The 23,095-nt window shown below is 39.8% G+C and overlaps 1 protein-coding gene across 1 annotated transcript in view; it reads right to left on the bottom strand.

The window, feature by feature from the left end:
- The window catches only part of EPAS1 (endothelial PAS domain protein 1), a gene marked incomplete at its 5' end in the record, with an annotated part of 76,454 nt that extends 53,556 nt beyond the window's left edge, over window positions 1-22,898 (bottom strand). The window contains one exon of the mRNA XM_009085179.1: window positions 22,753-22,898. Within this exon, the coding sequence (XP_009083427.1) occupies window positions 22,753-22,898 (146 nt within the window). The remainder of the gene's footprint in view (window positions 1-22,752) is intronic.
- Between the last annotated feature and the right edge of the window lie 197 nt (window positions 22,899-23,095).

Below are 23,095 nucleotides of genomic sequence, written 5' to 3'. Positions count from 1 at the left end.
CTCTGTCCATTAACACTGACAGACGAAGGCAAATTAAAGCTCTTAGACCACATTTTCAGCATATGTGGCATGGAAACCTCTGTTTCTAACCAATACATGTTTCTAAAGGAGAACAGATTTCATGCTAATGCTTTTATTCTCTTCGCACAGTTAATGCAAGTTTTTGTATTTTTATATTGTGTAATTTTTCCTCCATTCATTTCTATCTGCTTCCAAAAACATCTCAGGACAATCATGGAGAATCAATATATTAAACAAGTAAATTACTACATTTCTAGTCAGCTGAAGAGTGAAATAGTACTTTCCTTCCAGTTTTCTTGAGACCACAAAACCACAGAGAAGTTGTGTTTGATTAAATATGCATCAAGAGCCCTTGGAGGATGTTATGTTGTTCCAATGCTCCTCTTCATCTCTTTTTTAGTAATGTTGTCAGCTATTCTACTTACTTCGGTAGAGGTAAACAGATTGTTTTATAACTTTCATCTAAATAATAAATTTATTTATGGAAGCTAATGTAGCTACACAGCTGTTCTGGGCAAACAGTGGTCTCTCCACTTAAACGATAATATAATAGCTTTGATTGCAAGCAATTTTGCAAGAAAAACAACAAAATATTATCAACTGCTCTCAAAGTGCAAGTCATAGCCATTAGTAATAACCATTCCACTAAGTAATAGAGTCACTTCTGTTTTTGCATGAGATATCCTTTCACCTTGACTTTACAAAAAAAAGCTGTATTAGCAAACCAGAATTTCAAAGCCTGAACTAACAACCAGATATTCTGGCTTGCTTCGAAGACCACTTGCATAATCATTATAAAAATAAATACTTTGAGATAATAATAATCCTTTAATTCCAGATATTTGGGATGGTTTTGACTTGTGATATACAAACCACATAAAAGGGCTCTTCCTCAAAGGTGCCATTTCCAGTTGTTCAGTATGCAACTGCCACCACAACTGAGCATAAACTTTTATTATCATATGATGCAAAATTAAAAGCTAATGACAAAATATTTCAAAGAAATAATATTCAGCTTTGCAAAATCAAAATTAAAGAGATCTGCCACCATAATTTCCTCACTGACTATTCAGTTTTGTAACAAAATATCCCAGTACTGTCAAATGTCATTGCATTTTCTAATAAAACCCTTATTTTTCTTAGAATAAGTTTTTTAAAAGCCTCAGATAAATTTAGCTTAGCTTTTATGTCCCTGCAGCAATCATTACATGACCAATTACAAACAAATTTTACTGCTGGGACAGGTCACATTGATGAAAATAGATTAATATTAAAGGACATGGAAATTTGGAAGAGGAAGAAAATACTTCTTGGACTACCACCAAGGCAATTTTAAAGCACAAACATGAACATAATTTAATCATTTCCTTACAAGCAGGCTTTGCTACAGGGCTCCCAAAGTAATGACAAAAATGAAGTCACAGAGCATGTATTTTAGGAGGACCTTTACTGAGATGGGGGAGGAGGAAGAATATGGTAGTTTAATATTTTTAACCAGCTTTCCACAGATGAGTCTAAATCAAGCGCTTACGAATCTTCCCTGTCATAACCCACTACAGAGGTCAAAGGCTGAAGCTTTCCCAGAGGTTCACTGTGCATAACAAACACTAAAAGTTCCTCAAATTTAGTTTATATAGAACAGCAAAAGTGCTGTGGCCATTTACATCCCCTACAGTCCCATTAGTACTGAACAGGGCATAAGCAGGGCAGGCAAAAGCACGAAATGGCCATGTTCTCAACTAGTACTCATGCCTGCACAAATTAGCACTTCTTGCAGTCTTTAAAACATGCTGTGAAAGGATGACAAAACAAATCCTTTACTGCAAACACATAGGCATTTTGTTATAAATAGTGAGAGTTTTTCCTAATGTATGAAAATGATTCATGATCTATTATTAAGCCTTACAAAGGGACTTGGAGGTACTAATATTTTATTGTTTTGAGCACAGGTCCAATGAATAATTTGAGTAATTTGGGATTGTGAGCTCTGCAAGTTGGACCACAGGAGCAAGTTCAGAACCTGTGGCTAAGCTGGGGGAATCCTGAGGACATACAGTTGGTGAGAGCTTGGCCACTTCACCAAAGCTGAAGCCTTTGGCTCTTGTGCTAGGCATCTGACTGGTATGCTATTCCATGTCTATAATTTATCTTAAAACACAGCAGGGACACAGGTAGTGTGCACAGGCTGCTGAATGTGTGCTGAACTGTCTAAGAACTCACCATTCCAACTGCAGTTAGGACTCACTCTTCTAAAACTGTCTCAGATCAAGCAATACATTAAAATAAAGTTAAAAAAACCACAACCAACCAACAAAAAAAGACCCAAGAAAAAAAACCAACACATTTTTCCTTGAATTTTTTGAAACACTTTGAAAAATGAAAGAACCAATATAATGAAGATTGTTTCAGAAAAAGCTACCAGCATGGTCAAAAAGGCAAAAGAGAAACTTCTGAGTTTCACAAGACATTGTCATCAGCAGCAAGCTCAACATAAGGAGATTTTTCTGCCCCAAGCTGTTCATACAGCATTGGGGAAGAACAAAGGGACATTAATGATGGTGTTGCACATACTGCACAGCCTGACCAAGATCAAGGAAGTGTCAAAGAGCCTGAGGCCATCAGTCTCTTGCTCTACCAGGTGCCCCATCTCCAGCCACTCACCGCTGCAGTATTTGCTGTGGGCATGTAGGTCCTGCAGAAACCAATGTCAAATACTTGAAGAAGGTTGAAGTCTTTGTAACATGATGCAAATAAGAATTTAGCTTCAGCTGGTTTTTTGAATATAGTTGGTACCCAAAAACCTATGTTTTTCACACTCAGGTGATCTTTGACATTACTGTGCCCAACAAATGCCTACAACTTGTTTAGCACATGATGATGTTTCAAAAACAAGAACAGCTCCATAATTATGGGGTTTTGCTTTGTATATAAGTAGTGGTAACCACAAAATATATTTAAGGCTATTTGCTGTATATGCAATTCTATCTAACACATAAACATCCCTCTCCTAAACAGTTTATTTGCCTGCACTAACCATCCTGGTGTCCCACTGCCAGCTTTTTGGAGGATGCATAACCATCTCCTCTCTTCTTCACTCCCTACCTACACCAGCACTCTCCTGTCTGTCAGTGCTTCACTCCTCCTCCTTCATCTTGCAAGTCTCCACCACAGACTTTATACTTTCTAATACAAGAGTCTCTGCATCAGCATATGCTAAGTGCCCTCAGTTCCTCAGTAAAGTCGCCCTACAGGAAGCAAATGCAAATTACTGCCTTCCAGACATAAGGCACAGTCCTGGGGAGCTTGTTATTAAATCATTAAACTTCACCCTTCATTTTACCTATGTTTTCAGTATTCAAATGTTGCTTGAAATAGACAACCTTACTATTTCCCCATGCTGCAATTTGTTACAGAGTATTTCACCCCATTGATTAAACAGTGACAAATGAGAGCACCAATTTTCAAGCAACAAGAAAGAAGTTCAATAATTACTGCAAAAGTTAACAACAGTGTCCCCATAAATCCTTGCAAAAATCTGTTTGCTCACGATTCCTATTCAATCCCTAAAACAAGACTTTCAAAGAGCCCTAAATACTGTTTTCTCTGCCTTCAAGGCTATAACTCTGCACTCTACTAATGTTCCAGTTTATCAGGAGATGATGCTAGCCATGGCTGATATCTTATCTCTGTAATCCCCCAGCATTAGGCCAAGGGTGGTGTTGTGCTAAGGGTATGTAAAAATGTGCTTTGCTGTGGAAAAAACTACATGTCATTTGGAAAAAAGGCAGAATAATTGGTATGGAATAATTATGGTTGCTAGCAGTAAATGTTTGTTTTCCTAGAGAAAAGAAAACAAAACAAAAACCAAAGCAGAAGCAACAAAATACTTGTTTTGTAAGAGCTCTTATTTATTAACCATCAAACTAAAACTTGACTCATACACATATTAATGTTAGAGATACAATGATAAGACGTCTGGTGAAAAAGGATGTATGGCTACTGAAATCAGTGGGAGAGGGGCTTGCTGCCGATTTGGATAGAGTGAAAGCAAAGCTGGTTTGCCCCTTCATCAATCCTTTCTACCCTCTTGGTGTACCCTTGCCTACAGAGGAATACACAGAAATAGCCCTGGTAGGCAAGGCGAGATGTCGAGGTAGCCCAACATCCTCCCATCAACCCATTTCAACCAACAGACAGACTTAGAGACTGGCCAGACTTAGAGAAGGACGCAGAAAGCAGAGGGATGCTTCCCTAAAATATTCTCCCAGCTTTCTTGCCTCTCAGCCTTCCCCTGAGCACCAACCCCAGGAAAGTCTATTCTGTCAAACCTCTAGTGGCTACAGGTGCTTTTGGTGACTGAAGTCTAGCATATACCCAAGCCTCAGCCAAACCCCTTGAAACTGCATACCAGTCTGCTAAGCCAGCATGACACTGAAGACCTGAAAGTGCTTATCAGCCTTCGTAACAGCTCATGGTCCTGTCCTGCCAGGCCTCCCATTGGGCCAGTAACCTACAGCAGTCTCCTCAGGAGAAAGTCATGCTGGTTGGTGATCACGGCTCAGCAGAAAGGGCAGAACCCCTTGATCCCTTCCCAGTCCCCAGGTATATGCCACCTCCACCCAAAAGACAACCTCACCAAGCCTGCAGGGACACTAATACCAGCAAAAGAAAAGTGTACCTCTTGTCCTCTGTTAAATCTCCCATTAAGCTTTTCTTTGCCTTTGTCTCAAAAACGTTCCCACACTTATTAAAGGAAATAAATTATTTTTTTCCTGTTTAGAGAAACTGAAGTGTGAAAACTGTGTAAGATGTCATCATTCTGAGAATTTTGTGTTGACGTTTCAAGAAGGTAAATTTTCATAACTTTTATTCCATACCCACACCACCGCAATCATACCCAAAGGCTTTGAAAAACGCAAACAAAACCCAATACACTATAAGCAACAGTTAACATTTACTGTTCACTTCTGCTTGTTCTGACAGATCTGACAACCAGAGGGCTTTTCAGATCTCTATTTTTTTGCAATATGGCTAAGACTATACTTCCTCAACACAGCATGTGCTGGGGTTCAATGTTAATTTTACTGTTCTTTCATTTCACTTTTTCAAACCACATCCATTTAAGCTTTTTAGGCATACTTAAACATACAAATGCACTCGTTGTTATCAGACAAATCCTCTAAGAGGCTAAGTATACTGAATTACTACTTCACACCGTAGGAGAAGCTGTTCCAAAACTACTGAGGTTCTCAGTACTTAGTGAAACCAGATTTTACAGCATACAATAAAATGGTTGCTACACACCTACAGCATTCCCTCATTTGCACAGGTCTCTAATGACAGCATACAAGTCACAATATTGCATAAGATGCAGCATGCTCTACTGTGATGTCACAAGACTGGCTTTCCCTGCTGACAGACTACAGCCTCTAGGCAAGTTACATCAAAAAAAATAATTAAAATTACAAGAATTAAAAATAAATATTAGCAACTCTGTCTCAAATGCAACACCTACATAAGAAGTCTCTCAGTCCCCTCTGCACAACAACTATGAAAGAGGTTTACAGATGTTGCCCACTTTGCCAGCTGCAGAATGCAGATCATGAAAAACACTCTAATGCTTTTCAGCACTGTAAGCATAATGCCATTTCTGGTGGTTCCAGTTGGTCTTTACACAGTCTCTTCCTTAGATAAGAAGTTTGTTCTTGCTCTTGTAAAAGTTCAGCCTGAGAAACCATTCAGCTCTTCAGCTTCAGGAAGGGGCAGGCATGTAGACTGAAAATAACTGGTGTTAGGCGAGCTGCTCCCTCCTGTCTTTATCTGTGAGCACAGACATTTTGAAAGTGTGTATCTGCCCTAACACATCGTTCAAAGGAGAGCAGTATCTCACTGCACCAAAAGCAGAGTGACGGAGGCTGCTGTACCCTTCAGAGATACCTATCACTTTCCTCCTGCAGCAAGACACATGTGGATGGGCGATCAGTGTCCTTAACACAAACTCACATGAAGCTCAAGATGTGGCCATATACTCAGCCACACAAGGGACACAGGGTGTTCCCCAGCTTTGAAAGCAGATTACCCTGTACAGCTACATGGTTGTTTACTTGACCAAGATCCATATTTAGACATGTATACAAGTGCACAATCCTGAGATGTTATTGTGACAAAATTCCCACTGAATGCAGTGGGTATGTCTGCCTGTACAGCTGAGGATTAAACCTTTAAATCTTCTGCGGTACCAATTTGGACATTTCTAAATCATCAAAGAAAAAAAGAAAAGTCAAAAAGAAAAGTCAAGACACCCATGTGACTGTGGACCTCTCCAACACTTGGCTGCATTTGGATTCAGAGAGCACATGTGTCTTTGTAACACTGCTGAAACAAGTACTAAGACTCAGCCCATCTATTTTGAACGAGAGTTTCTAAACCTTATAAGACTATATGCTGAGTAAATTTCTAGCTGCATGACTTCATAAGCCAAAACAGTTTTTCTGAAATAATTTAAAACTCCTCTGGTGATTTACACAGGTGGGACAAATACTTTTTAAAAGAAACACATTGTTAGGTCCTAACATTTATCACTAACCGCTTCCATTTAGAGAGAAAATTTGTCTTTTTTAACAGTGAACTGTGTTCTCCAGCTGATTAAGCAATGCTCAGCCCAATGCCTTTTGCAGTTCTTACACATCTTGCCTAAACTTAGGTCCAGCCCAGCATCAGTCCACTTCTACCATGCAGTTCATATTTGTATGGCTTATCCAGGACTCCAAACCCATACATGCCCCCCCTGAGTGTTGGCATTCCCCATACTATAAAATGGTCTGTTAGATGTTAGTAGTATCACCACTCTATTACTTTGACAATTCTCCAAGCATTATATTGCTAGACTGTAGTCATTAAAACGTTGTTCCTAAGAATACAAGGTAATAAGCCACTTTGAAATTACCAGAAAAACTGCCTCATAACACACATTGACCAACAAAAATTTATTTTCCATTAAACTAATCAGATTAAAAGACAGTGTTTCAAGAAGTCATGTGTAGGCAGCATGAATTTTTTTATGTCAAAGTTACTATGACAACTGGATAACCTGGATTCATGGAAATGATGACTATATGAGATGATTTAAACAGAAGCTCACATAACTGTGACAACTAAGTCAATTCTAATGCTTTCCCATAAAATTACTCTTCTGGTTTTTCAGAGAAGACGCCATTTAACTGTAAGATCATACATGACCTGAGAACTATAATGCACAAATCAGTACAGACTATTGAGTAAGTTTACAAACATACTGAAGCGACTGTTTTGTAATCTCTACTCTTCAGCTTTTCAAAGCCATGCCAGGAACAGGGTTGCCAAAGAACATGAGCAACAGTTTGAAAACTGCATTTAAAAGGGGGTTCTAGAAAGTGTGTATTATACAAGCATCTTTCTGAAAATGTGTTGCTGTCAAAGCTCTGTAACTGCACATAGCATTCTATGTATAAGTACATGTGCAAACATAAAACAATCAGCATAAATGCAGTTAAACAGCACAAACTGCTATGAAATTCACTTTCAAAACACATATACAAACAATCCAGGCTAATAAATAGTAAACAATAAATACACTTGCTTCAACAGTAATGCAAAATTAATGCCTATTTTAATCACAGACAATTGCAGAAACAACTTATGTGGAAGCGTTAAAAAAAAAAAAAAAATCCGCAGAATGAAAAGACTATTTTCTGAAATTCCTTGGCTTGCTATCATTGTCTTTAATGCTCTGGATACCTGGGGCATGTTTTCAAGGCAAATGTACGGACCTTTAACTGAGTGACTGTGAGCAATAATAAGCATTTTACAGGGCTCTGAAAATGTGTCTTCATTGATCCACTGCCCACGGTGTTGTCTCTTCCATACTTAATTAATGTCTATATTTGTTACAGAAATCAGAGCAACAGCAGCACTTATTTCAAAAGGTGCAGTCAATCCAAAGTTGTGCCTCATGCTTATCTCGTCACGGGGCTGCAGCAGTCAACTTTATTGCCTTCAGACATGTCAGCACTGACATACGCCCCCGCTGCCGGCGCTTTCTCCCTGGAAGGACACTTCCATGAGCGTCACCGCTGGGACACCTCCTGCCACTGACATGGCTCAGCCGCACGTTTGCAGGACTGGCCTTTTAAAAAGTCGACCGTATAAACTGGGCAGTGACCAGAATGAGCCGCAGTTATACAAGAAGCAAGGAAATATTATGCAAGACCACAGGAAGTCAGAGGAGACAGCATTCTGGGCAGGCCTGGCAAGGAGTCTGTGTGAACTTCAGCTAACAAGCAAAGCTCGGTCATTGGCGCCAAATTCAGCAGAGAACATTCCCAGTGCTGCAAAGGATAACACTCCCCATGTTTTTGCCAGTGGGCTACGTTCCAGGACGCCATGTACCTGATGAAATGCAGATAAACCTGGGGCTTACTTTTCGCCAAGTTTTCACTTATTTTTAAAATTTGAGGCATATTTTGGCCCACCGTTTGTTAGAAGTAGTAAATGGTTTGTTTTCATGGCTTTGCAAATAGATCACTTGTTCTTACACTCCCTGTAATTTCAACTACAATAAAGTGACCTACAAAGAAAACGTTTGGCAGAAGCCTCATTTTTTCCACGCATCTTGCCCATCTCTACCTCAAGGTACTCTGCTAATAGGATATGTTGAGGGTAATGGATTCCTTTTCCCTTGGCATTTTGGAATGACCTCTGAAAATGCACTTGGAGCAAAAAGATGACACCCACCTCACAAACAGCTCTACAATTTTAGTCTGCTTCCATGCTGAAAGTAATTGGGTTTGGGGTGGGGTTTTTTTTTTTCATTTTTGAGAACTCCCTCGCCCAGGTCCTGCTTGAAGAAGGCATCCATCAAAATGCAGCAAACTTTGTTTCCAAAATGACTGAAAAAAATTGGCCTTAATCTGGTAAACATTCACCGTCTAGCAATACATGAGTTCAGAGAAGTTTCATGCTTTGTTCCAGGATTCACCTTTAAAACATCAATGATAAGATGCTGGAGGTGGAAATCCATTTTGAGGTTCACACACACATGCTGCCAAGTAAGAAGCACAGCATGCAAGGTCTTACACAACGCAAAACAATTACCAATTGTGATGAGAGTAGACAAAGCGTTCTCAAGAGAATCTATTTTATGTTTGTAATCACCCTCAAAAAACACACAATAGCACTCTCCTTCCAGCAAATACATAATACAAACAAAAACCAAACAGTAGTACTGCCTTGACTCGGGGAAGTGATTTTTGAGAAGTATAAGAGATCTCCAGTAGATACCGACTGCCAACGCCAACGAAACCGATTTAAGAAGTTTTCATCATTACCATTGCTTATGGGAACAGCAAACATACGCAGCTCTTAACAAGAGATTCCCACCTTCCACACGGTTTGCACATGAAAAGTTTCCCACAACTTACCGCTTTTGCAAAAATAATTAAACAGGCACCGCAACAACACAGGAAAGTGAAAATGTTAGTGGTGACAATGCCTTCATTGTTACTGCCAGTATAACAATGCCCAAAATTAATCATGACCCTGACAATCAACACCACACAGTTGGGCCCCTCCAACCAAAACAGATCTTTCTACAGCCGGATCTAGAGTTATAGGTGTTGAGAAGTGCAGTTGTTTCTCCAGGTGAAATCAGCAATTCCTGTCCAGCAGAAAGAAGTCCAGCCGCACTTCTCAGGTCCTGAGTCAAGCATTCACTGGTGGTTTTAATGTGGCCAGTGTAAAACACTCCACAGTATTGAGTGTTAGTATTAATCATAGTTGCACAGCAGTTTCTTCATCCAACACCAGTAAAGTCTAACTAAACACACTGAAACACTCGGAAATGCCTGGAGTAAGGAACAGCATTTCATCTGTATCTATTTCTATGAAACAGCAAGGCAAATATCTCATGGTAAGTTTTTAAAACACCATGAGGGTTAACCAGTGAACCACACCACAAAAGCAGCAAGCTGTCGTGCCAACAAGGGAACCACGTATCTCCAGGTTCTGCAGATTCATGGTGGATCCCGGTACCTATGGCACCACAAGCTGCAAGCACGCGGCTGGCTGGCACCCGGACTTCTTCAGCCATAGAAAGTCTCTCATCTCTACAGGGGAACACACTTGCACTGCAGCCTTTCCCTGAAGCCATTACAATTCCTATTCCTAGGTATTTAATACCCTTGAGATATTTACAGCTCTGTCAAAAACAGAGACAGAGACACACTGTAACCATGTAAACCTTGATTCTTTAAGAAAACAAGCTAGAAGAGAATAATTTACCTAACCACTGTCTCATTGTCTATTAAAATTTCTTTTTACAACTGCATTTCCAAGCAGTTCACCTAGCCAAAATCCTTCTCCAGACTTTCTAGATATAATTTGTGTTCAACTACAACAAATTATAATATATCTACCACCACAATCAATAAAGCATTTACTTCCTCCAAGGTGGAGGGGGAGATATACCTCTAAGTTGAGGCCTTCTCTTTATTTTCCTTCAGTACAGTGATTTCATGTTCCACAGCTTCACTGTGTGTCCTAAAACAGCTCCTGGTATGTAGGCAAACTAAATATTTTCAAAACAGAGCACACTGAAATAGATCTTCCCACCAAATATTTCCTTCTTACAACTGTGAATCAGAACTGACTTCCTACACAACTAACAGTATAAGAACAGATGCTTGCTCTGCTTTCCTCATACCTTACGAGGTGTTTGACCATTTCATTTGCTTAATCCACCAGCTGAGAGAAGCAGAACCCAACAATCATGAAACTCCCTTTTAAGAGGGGTAAAGGTTCATACTACACACAGTTTACATCATATTTTCCTCAAAGATATTTTCACAAACCAGTACCCAGAGGTCTCAGGCAGGAACTGAACACAATTTTGGTAAAAGTTCTAGACATTACAGAGCTGGAGTTTTTTTGTTATAGAAGCCAGAGCGCTCCATCTCTTAAATAAGGTACAAACAGAAACTAAGAAACACAACCAACTGGAGCACACATCTCAATGTACAAACAACTTGGTAGGCTCAGTCCACAGCTGTAACCTACTCAAAAGGCAATAAAACGTGAAATCATTTTATGTTTGCACTGCACTAATCACATGACTCCTTCCAAAGGAATGCTCTATAATGACTTCACATTGGCATGATTTCTTAAAGGTTTGAACAGGTCAGGCCGCGGGCACTCTTCCACTTTCATCTCTGCCTTTAGGTGGACTTCTGTTCCACCTTAGCCATCACTGCACCTGAAATCCTTACTGTGACTTGCAATGCAGACTTTGACCCCTGCTCATTTTATTCCCCAGGCTGGAAGAGCACTGAAAAGTCAAGACTTTTTGAATAAGCACCACTTGCTGCCATCTGCCTCCTTTAAAATAGATTTTCTTAAAGCGCCAGAAAGCAACAGTGCTAATCACTGTGGTTCGTTGCTTTGTACTTGATTTTAGAGAAGCTGGAATTTAGTTACACTGTGTTTATGGTGACATTTAGGTTTGGGGGGCAGGGGATGTTGTCCTAAAATTTGGTGGGCAAAAGGAAAGAAGTGGTGCTATACAGATAACACAGCTTCTTGCATTATCTTCTTCAGGGCCTGCACATACAGTATGCAATGCTGCCAACAGAAACCTGTATAAAATGTTGAGCTTTTTCTCATTGTTTCTCCTTTACACTGAAGAATGTGCCTGCTTCATCTTCAGGTCCATCCTGCCACACGTACACAGGGGAAGCCTTAACTGAATGAAGATCCACAGGCTTCAGTCTATGCAGTCTGTGTGAAGGAGGTTGCATATGCTGACCTCTAAACCCATGTCACATTAACCCTGTATATCAGCATCACTCTACTTCCTTACAACTCTCAGTTCAAAGAAATTGAGAGCAAATGATTGCTGGCTGAAGCCCTGCTGAAATCCCCATCTGCAGAAAAGCCTGGTTTTGGTGTGACTGCGAAACACTCCTTTTCATTCCCACTGCCCCATGAGTTGCTCATCTGCCTGCTCGTGAAGAAATCTGAAAGAATGAGGGATTTTATCATCTCCCAGGCACTTTCAGGGCATTGCAATCCCCTACCACCACCACCACCCCATTCATTAATTGCTTGGGGCATCTAAATTGCACATGAATCTTATAAGATGGGAGGGACAAATTCAAAGGTGAAGCAAACCAAGGTGTAAGGTCACCTGTCAGCATGTGGGTGTAACCTACATATTGAGGGATAATATAGAGTGGTGCAGTAAAGAAAGCAATTAACCAGGTAATATAAGAGTGACAGATAACCAAACTCCTTCCATTCAACAACCCCCTGTTAAAGTATTTTCAAGTTAGGTTTGTCACACAAGTTTCTTGCCAACATATCTACAGCATTGTGTTAGGCATAGAAAGTTCCTACTTTAAAAAGTTTGCAGTCTAAATAAATAAGACACACAAAGGGTGGAAGGAAGGATATTCTACCATCCCAGTTTTCCAGACAGAGGAGCAAGGATAACGACAGTATCAGTCACACGGTCCATGCTACATTACCAACCCAATGTCCCCACTCCCCAGCAGGACAAAGAACCAGGGTCGAGTGAGAAGGGCTGCCAGAGAGGGTATGGAGGGGAAAGAAGACAGGAGAAGCAGCTGCAGAGGCCAGAACCACTTGCTGAAGCTGCTGTTCAGCAGCCAGGTCAGCAACCAGACACAGCTTTCACAGCCAGCTCTACTGAGAGTGGTGAGCAAGCTCAAGAGACAGAATCCAAAACATGATTTTATTCAGCTTCACTGTGCTTTGGCCCAGGTCCCAATGCCAAAGAGGCTTTGTTCGGGCCAGTCGCGCAGTTGACAAACAAAAGTAGGGTTGGGGGGGTAATTTTTCTTAAATGGGAAATAATGGCTGTTTCGAAACACCAGTATTAAGTTTCCCTCAAGATATCTGCACTTGCTTCTATTTCATTTTCAAGTTGGCACATGCCTAAACAAACGGGATAGTCCCCTTTTGTGAATCATTGGGAACATAAATACAGCTTTGCTGTTACGTAAATCCAGTAGAAGCATTAAGACAACTTGAGTACAGAAAGGATGTTCCCATAAAAATGTCCCTTTGATTAGTAATGGCAATAAACACATCTTTCAAATCATTTACAGGGGAAAAACGAAGAGCTGGAGTTATTAACTGATAATCTTACAGCTGCAGCACAAAAACAGCCCACCCGCAGCTGAGACAAGCTAATATTCCCTCAGTCAAATGAGAAATCTTCCTCCTAATCATGCACATAAAAGCGCTGCATTAAGCAATAAAGGGGGTCAACATCCCCAGATATCTACCTTTCCTAAAAAGTTTAAGTAATGCTATTCTGTTAAGCACCATCATCTGTCTTGGCTAGATGGGGTATTGGTTTCCTCCTCTGCAAGCAAATGTTACCCATCTCATGTGCAAGAACTGGCAAATGCCAACTCTCTGCATTCTCCAATGTACATGAGACAGCTTAAAGGATAATGGGAAATAGGCCTCCCAGGTCAATATGGGGATAACTGGAAGAAGTAAACCAAGAGCCACATTTGTTGTGGAATTTCTTTGCAATGAAGGTACTCTTTAAGGAGGAATGGGAAAACCCAGGGACAGTTAAAAGCCAGCAGTAAGCAAAGCCCCACTTCTCCTCCAAAGACAGCTCTTCTCTTCTGATGAAGGCAACACACAGAGGTTATTCCAAAATGCTCACCCCTTCCTAAATGTTCTCCCCCTTCAGTGAATTATACAAATGCAGCTTTTCCAGAAGAATCATCTGGTAGAAGCTCTACAGCAAAAATACCAAAAGCATTTTCACCAATTTCCAATCTTCTCTCACAGGTTGTGAAACACACTGGAGGCAACTGAGAGCTTCAAAAGAGTGGAGTGTAGATACAATTGGTCAACACTGCCTAAGGAATCATGGCATGATAAAGCCACTTAACATAGAATTTCTTCTCACACATCTATGTATGATGCTGACATTCCACAGATCATTCAAAAAACATTTCTGTTCTAAGAAAACTTCCTATCAGCTTTAAGTCAATACTCTCCATAAATACCTAGGAGTCTGAAGATATTGTCACTGCTATCAGCTAAAGACAGTGTTATTTCATCATAATGGCATATAAAAATCTAACCAGGAACAAGGACACATCACTTCAGAAGACATTCTGGTATTTGTAACAAGTTTTGGATACAACTTACCCAGACGGCTGAAAGTTTGGCACATTCCTGGCAACATAGCCCGTTTACAAATGTAGAAATACAGAGCGGGGTGGGTTTGCTAATGCCACAAAGATCTTTGAAGTATTGTGACAACAAGTACCCAATAACACCAAGAATTTACTGGCAGAGAGGGTGATACAATTGTGAATGGACAGGGCTTGAAGACCCACTCCAGCCATGAGAATGTCCCAAACACAATGACTGAATAGGGTTGCTTTGTAGTTTATCATACAAATGCAAGCGCAAACGACTACAACTGTGATACCAAGAGTTTAAGTACCTTTTTATGGCAGTAGATATGCTTAGATACCTTAGATATGCTAATAGTGAAACAAAATACAAGGAATGTTCTTTAAAGCGTACTTCCACCACCTTTATAAAAGCTGCCTAATAACCACCCTACTTCATACTGCCTTCAGCTTATTACCTAAGCAAATATTTATCTTATAAGCACATGACTATATCTGAAAGGAAAACTACTATACAGTAACTTGGTGTAAAAGTAGTTAAATGTTAAAATGTTAAAGGTTAAATGTTAGAATGGTTAAAAATTGTGTCATTAGACAACTTGCATCAAAATTATCAGCTCTTAATGGATTTTTCCCATGCAGATTAAAAAAGTTCATAAGGCCTCTGACATTATAAATTAGCACCAGCTTTCCCTTTTAGGGAAAATAGGGCAGATTTTTAAGATTTCATGCAACTTGTTCAAGTCATTGTACTGGCTTCTTAATGCTGAAGTCATTCAGCAAAACACCTTCTATATATTAAATAATATATATATATGTAAGGGATTCAGAAGCTGATTACCTAAAGATAACACATGTACTAGGCCACATGTACCTGGGATGACTATATTTCAAGATATTACTATATCTGTTACTTAAAGTAACAGCTTTCCTGGGAAAGGTAAACATTTCTATCTCTCACCATACATAGGCAGGTTTTCAAGAACGTGACTCTGAAATTATCAATCCTTTGAGAACAAGTTAGAAATTCTGCAACATGCTATTTTCATCTCTTCCATGTCTTGACTTTCTGGTTTGTCATATCAGGAGTCAGTGAGGTGGGCCATGGGTTATGGAGAGCCTTTATTGCTATGTTTTCAATTATACTACTGTCTTTAAAAAGCTGTTCACATTACCAAAGCTAGACAGGACCTTTGTGATCACCGAGTCACACTTCCTGCCTAACCCAAACCAAAGACAACTAAGTATTTTCATGAGACCTGGTAACTTGCTTAAGCAACTGCAGTTTTTGAAAGATGGGGACTGTTTTGAGTTCAAGGCCTCAAGTGTCGAGGGCCTCATGACTAGTGTAAAAGGAATATCTAATATTTTTGTTTAGCAGATAAACTTAAACATTCCTCCTGAAAGGAAGACAGCAACTTGATTGAGGTCAAGCCACCAAACCAGATTCATGTATGTGTCTCGTGGCTTTCAGTAAAACAAAGAATATCTGGAAAAAAGCCCAATTGAGTCAAACACCACAAAAGAAAGAAAGAAATCTATACATTAAATAGCGACTAATGAGTATTTAAGTCTCATTCAAATTAAATTTAAAACATTCAGTTTTCAATTAACAATGATATGCAACACAGGAAAGCTTATTAAAATGAAGCCAAATCTAAAATGTTTCAACAGCCTCCAAATGTTTTGACAATTCTCAACCCAATCCCTTCATTTTAGTCTAACTAAAACTAGAACACCAGCTTGTTTCCCCTGTGCTCTGGAAAATTACTTTCCAAGAAAATACTTGTTTTTACAGAAAATATTCATTCCATGAACTGCATCTGCAGCTCTTCCAATGCTGAGTAACCCATTGTTCAAAACTTGCACCTTGTATCTTCCCTTCATTTGCCTACGTCTAACCAAATACATTTTGATATATTAGATAATGAGTAACAAATATTTACAATAGATTAAGTTCATGTTTCAGTAGTTCCAAATAGTTTCCAAATGATCCTGGTAATCTTATTACACATATACCTTCAGACAGACTGCTTGCTATCAAGTGCCATAAGTTACACCCACATGATTCATCCATTAAGGAGCCACTCAGTTAAAATAAAAAAAAACAACCCCATGACAAAAACCCAACCAACAAACAAACCAAAAGCCAAAACAAACAAAAAAAACCCACTCACAACCCTCCCCATATCACTTCTAATTTTAGCTTTTCCTTAGATAACACAATTTCCTGAAACAAAGAGAGTGCTCACACTCTTGTAGTGCCAAAATGTTATTGTGAAAGTATTGTTATTTGTAGTAGTTGAACACATGCAGTACCTCATAACCAAATATAAAGGGATGCTGCAGTACTCCAGTGTTCTGTTCTGCTGCTGTTGCAGAGAAGGAGGTGAAAGGGTAACAGGCAATGACTAATTTTTTGAAAAAAACAAATTGAAGCAGGCAACAGAGTGCATTGTAGGACTCAGCACTCATGACTTTTCTGTCTAAAAAAAGAGTAGGATGACCCATTAGTCCTCAAGTTGGGTGTGCACCATCACTCCACATCTGCCACTACTATGGCTCCAGCTTCCAGGGACAGCCCCCATGCCAAAAGCAGCAAGACATCCAAGTCGTGGTTGTGGGGCACTGCAGCATGGAAGGTGAGAAATGATGCCTCATGGGATATATCGATCATTGGTGCAACCCTCCCCACAGCAGGAAAGAACTAACAGCCACACCAGCGCTAGAGTGCCCTGCAGAAAGTTGAGGGTTTTTAATTCAAAGGAACTTAAGGTAGGCCTAACACGAGCCCAGATGAATAAGGAATCGCATCATCTGCCTACCACCTATTTCATAAATACATCCTTCATTTTACAGATCTGAAGGACTGAAGCAGGCAATTTTGGAGGAATCATCACTCTGTAAACCTCTCCTTTCTTGGTACACTGCAAAAAGAGCACCGTGTTTCTAGAAAAAAATGGTGACCTAATCGCCACTACACCTAGCTGGGAAAAACCAGCTGAGGACATAAACTCATTGCTTTAAGTTATCTTAAGATCATGGGGGGGGCAATGACTGTTAAGCTCCTTGATGAGATACAGTAAAAAACCAAGCAAACAAATCCCAACCAAATCCCATAGATGGCCACAGTCCAGTTGTTCTCTTCATCACAGTCCTGCTTTACAGTCTGTTTTGGACCTGGGGGGTTTCATTCATATAGGTCATAGCTGGGATTTAGGGACATGCCTCAAGAAGTAGGGACCAGAGTAATAGCAAGGCACAGGTAAAATGCAGTTAGAGATGTTTCTAGTTGGAAACACCAGTAAGTTGTTGAGATCTCTTTGGAATAGTTAGTTTAGTTCTACAGATACTCCACAAATACTTGAGATGAAAACATATGCTATGTAATGTTTGCTTGAAAGCAAATCACTGCTTGAAAGCAAATCACTGTATGAATACACACACAACAGAATGAATATGCATTTGTAACTTGGGGAATGGGTCAACATATTTGCATTAGGAATGAAAATCACTAAGGAGCTGTATTATACTGGTTTTGTCCCACTTGAGAGCAGAAACAAAATAAGAAAGTGGGTTTTTTCCTCCTGCCCAGATACACAAAGCTTGCTCACAAAGCTGCAAAAAGCCAGTATTAATCACATGCCCACAGGTTAACAACAAGCACGTGCAAATTTTGAATTTTTCAGACAACCTTTTTGGAGGCAACACCCTAAACTTCTCCTAAATCAAAGAAAATTGCTGATTCTACATATTAGCACACAGAGGAAGGGTCAAGACCAGGGCACACCTCTGACTGAAGATCAGATATAAATATTCAACTAAAGCAACTTGGCTTCTTGTCTGGCAAACATTTGATGAGTTTCTATAGAATAGAATATTGCATATTTATTGTGTCATGTAATATGATGGACAGAGAAGCATAATGGAGATGCTTTCCAACTCCAAACTCTTTATAATGGCAGTCAAGCAAATTAAATTACAAGTCTAACTGTTTTAAGGCCTAAATATTCCCATTTAATCAGAATTTATTATGGCGAATTTTGTTTCAGCTAAGTTTTCGAGACCTAAATAAAGTCACATAGGAATAAACAATTTCATAACTAGATTTCAGCTCAAGAAGTAAAGCACATAATTAAATGAGTTACTTTGGAGCACTAGTTATCATCAGCCAATTGGCCCACTATACTTTATTAATCTACTTTCCAAATGCACAGTAAAATACAGTTTCTCATTTGACATATTTCAGATAGAGTCTCCACAAAAAGCAGTCCTGTAAAGTCAAGAAAGATTTTGGTTTTCTTACATAAGCAGTCAAGATTTTATCCTCGGTAGATAACTACTTTATTATATTGCCTTTTAAGAACAAGAACGATGACTGGGAAAAAAAATGCCAGCTGCATAAAATCCGTACTTGCATTCTGTCTTAAGAGAAGGGTTTTGTCAACCTTGTGCCAGCTACTAGGAGACAAAGTATTTACAACTATTAAGATATACATGCCACCATGGATATTGGAGTAATTAACACAATAGCATTTCACAAAGATTTAGAAGAATAAAACCATTCCATGTATCTAAATTATTTTAGAATACAACTTGCCTTTGTATTGCTCACTTCCTTACTCTAAAGTTCATATTAATTCTCAGTTTTCCAAAAAACAACTATTTGAAAATAACAGCAAAAAGTTCAATGCTTGCAGAGTTCTGCTCTCCCCTCCCAACCCTCAACAGCAGCTCCTACTTGGAACCTGAAAACAAAAATATTTAATGAATCCATCATCATAAAAAACGTTATAGGAAGCCAGAGAAATCTATTTTTGATACTCATGATGGGTGTCCTGATTTAGAAGCATAAACCCAAAGCTGGTATTAGTGGTGTACCTCCAACATGCAAGACATTCCCAAAGACCCACACGAGACAAACGTGATAGAAGATTACTGACATCAGAAGATGAAAAGGACATGACACAGAAAGGTGCTGTATACTAAGGGGTGGTACTGGGCTAAGTGCTAAACGGGCTAAGTGCTAAATGCAAGCAGAGCAAGTCCTTGGGGCATCCCTGTGAAGCACAAACCCTCAGAAGCCTGGGTAACTTCAGAACAATGATACACATTGCACACTATTCTCACAGCAAATGCCATTCAGCCCTCATTAAACTCAAATGCTTCGGCTCTGTAGAGATGAAGCCACTGGAGCTGGGCAGCAGAAGCCATGTGTTCACAAGTAGACCAGGTCGTCAAGTCAGAGCTCTCAGCCCCATCTCTGCTACAAGCCATCGCAGGCAAAGGGGGACATGTGGGCAGGTATGCAGCCTGACATTTCTCATCCCTGTACCCTTGGGCCACCCTCTGGTAGAAAAGCCCTCTCCACATCTGCAGAAATGCAGAAAGGGCAGTGAATGCAGAAACCAGAAGGGGTGAAACCACAATACGATGAGTATGAGCTGCCTGGGTCATTCAAGATAGGACCTGCAAGCTATGAAGTGCCTGCATTTGTGGTGTTGAAGCGCAAGCCCAAGTTGCTTAACGTGAACATAACGACATTAGCATGGGCTAAACAGCCAATTTCAACAGGTTGTTCATCAAGAATTCAGGAGATTACATTTCTTTTCTATCAGACCAAATAAGAATAACTGTAAGGCTGGATGTTAACATAGAAGCAAAGAGAAGTAAACTAAATATATGGGCATGGAGAGAAGTTGAGCAATAACGAAACTTGAACATTTTTTTGATGAAGTAATCTATGAAATAGCTTGCAAAGCAAAGTGTTCAAAGCTTTATCAGCTGAAGTACATAAAGTAAGGTTTGCAAGACTATAAGGAACAACCAAGAGAATGGACAAGATCATCTGTTTCAACACTGTCACAGAATAACAGGCCATAGGTAGCACATCTGGCAACAGTGACATATGTTGAAACAGAAAACATACCGGGTAGAAAAAGACTGAGACCGTAAGTTTCCCAAAATCTGCAGTTTAACACCTTGGCACATCCAAACGCTCACATTTCCTAGCATCCAAATTACATCCATTAAGGGCAAGCAACTACCTGAGCTCTGGAGAGCTGTGCCATCAAGACAGGTTCCTCATCCTGAGGAAAAGCGGCCAAGAGTGACCTCAGCTTGGTAGAACTACTCTCCTGAAGGAAAAGGTCAGTGAAAATTGAGGTAAAAAGTGTCTCATTAGAGGGGGTCAGTATCAAAGCCCAAAGTGAAAGGGTAATTGAAAACAGTCGGTTACCTAGACAATAACTAGGAGTAATCCCATTTCTTTACTAGCTGGATGAGAAGTTAAACAGATTTATATAACACTACACAGTTAGGTCACAAAGTACAATTATATGGGGACCAGTAGCACAGAAACAGCCTGAGCTACAAACCTGGTTTATTTTTCATACAATTGGAAAACAAACACTGAAATCCTCAAGTAATAACACAACTAAAAAAGTGAAGCCAAATGATGCAAGTGGCACCTGACTTGTCCTGAGCCTGGTTTCAAACTTCTTTCAAACACTGTTGTCCATCCAGAACAGTTCATTTAATACACCATCCATTCCTAACAAAGCAACTATGTCCCTCAAATAATTAAAAACCACATGATGACTAAGCAACTGAAAAACACACCAAGATATTCTACAAGACTGCCCTAACTAGATTGGGACCTCTCTACTAATCGTCATTGTACTGCACAGTGATCACATATTCTTTCCTTAGCTTTCACTATTTTGCTAAAATGTGTTTTACCCTTTAATCTCTCCTTTTCCCAGTTTCTGATTACTGGCATTCTAAGAAAGTATTTAAGACTACGTAGATAACTACTTTTTTAAAAAATTAAGTTAATAGAATAATAATATTAACCTTAGCTCTGTATCTTGGACTCTAAATGTGGGAAATCAGGCTATTGGAAGTGCTATAACATTTGTTCCAAAGAAAGCAACTGCTCTTTTCTAATGACAAACAGAGCTTCAAATGAGAACCTGAGGATGTTTTTCAACTTAAATGGAGCACTAACAGAATCCAAGATTATCTTCCGTAGAGAATCTGTTTAACAGTAAGAAAACTGCTCTTCTAACCATGTTCCAGAGCTGCCTGGAAATCTGGTAAACCAGATTACCTCCACCACCTTTTCTCCGTGAAACTGATTCATAAATGCTATTAGCAAGTCAGGTTAGAGTTCCTAGATGCATATCTGGATAGAGATCAAGCAAAGAATTTAACTGTTGAACTCAAGGCAATAAACCTATTCTATAATAATAATGGAAAATAAAGAAAGAAAAAGAAATCTTGCTTCAATAGGCTACATAGGATATGTCCCCACGAGGGACATCAACATGCGCACTGACAGGGAGGCACAAGCAGCTATCTTAAATCCCTCATATGACACTCTCCCAGCTCTTCTACAAACATTAATTTACACAATAATCCCATGAGCTAGATAACAATTAGCCTACTTCTGAGAGAGACAGAAAAATTGTTGCTGAATGTCACAACATTTACAATCAGTGACAGAGTCAGGATTAGGGTTCCGACTTCAGTACTGTGAAGTTTCTGTGTTGGATCTGAAGAGTATTTCCACAGAGTACTCACTTCACCACACTGTCCAGCAAGATTAGACAGTGCTCAGTCCCTCACTGTGCTTGAAACTAAGAGGTTAAAACTGACGAGATTAAGAGTGCCCCATTAAAAAGAGGTGATACAATGAATGCAGTGTATTTCCAATATCTACACTATTTCGTTCTTCTCGTTCCTTATAAGCTGTTATAACACATTTTTAACTATATTGTACTGTATTATAATTTCACTCTCTTGTTCAACATAAGAAAACACAAAATGTACATATATTTTATGCCCTGCACAGAAGACTAACACCTAGAACAAAATACACTTGAGACATTTGTTTGACCTTAATACTTTAGTGTTTGATAAACTGAGGAAAAACAGAACTTCATGGAAAATGTATGGTTTATACTACAATATCTCCCCTATTACATTGTCATAGGGTGACTCAATAAAAAAGAACCTATTATTATACAAACAAAAAACCCAGGGTTTAAAGTTTACTGCATCACCAGCTGGATAGTGCACATGACAAATAGCAACATAAAATTCTTAGTCTGTAAATCACATCGCTTATGAACAGAATTTATGGCCAGAACAGCACCCTGAGTCTGATACCAGACTCGTCCTTGGGACTGCCTGCTGTATAAAACAGACTGAATAAATACCCTGTTATGAGACTTAGTGGACCTTTATTCACTTGCTTAGCTTTCCCCATGTCACGGTCCTCGCTCCTCCACAGGAAATGTTTATAGCTTTGGAACAACAAGTACCTACAACATCTCTTGAATCTCCACTTGTAACTTCTATGTTATGGACCGCTGTGTTTTATTTTGACGTTCGTTCTCAAGAACCGAGAGGAAAACGTACTCTTTGATGCAACTACAAAGCCCCTAGTGCGTGACTTTGATTCCCTCTGGAAGGTTAGTTAAGGCAGCGTGGGAATGCCTAGCTTTACATCCCCCTGGAAGCGCAGCGGCAGACGAGGCGCTGGGCGCTCCTGGAGCTCTCGGCCCTTCGCGAAAAACCCGCTGACAGCTGAGTCGCTCCATGAGCCGCGGGAGATGCGATGCGAGACCCTCGCACCGCGGCCAGCGTTTCGCGCTGGAGCGAGGAAACGCAGTAGTTTCGTACAACTGATTACATAGCCTGTCAACTACATCCACACGATTTCAATTATGAAACACGTTTTGCTACCTTTAAAACCCCCGCGCTCAACTGAAAAAGTTCCCTAACGACTCACAGCGAGCCGCGGCGTACATTACGGTGTGCCCTGCCCGCCAGGTGCACCTGCCCGCAGC

The sequence above is a fragment of the Acanthisitta chloris genome, unplaced genomic scaffold, assembly GCF_000695815.1.
Source record: "Acanthisitta chloris isolate BGI_N310 unplaced genomic scaffold, ASM69581v1 scaffold4772, whole genome shotgun sequence".
In the NCBI taxonomy this organism is placed as follows: Eukaryota; Metazoa; Chordata; class Aves; order Passeriformes; family Acanthisittidae; genus Acanthisitta; species Acanthisitta chloris.
This window is presented reverse-complemented; position numbering and strand designations above follow the sequence as displayed.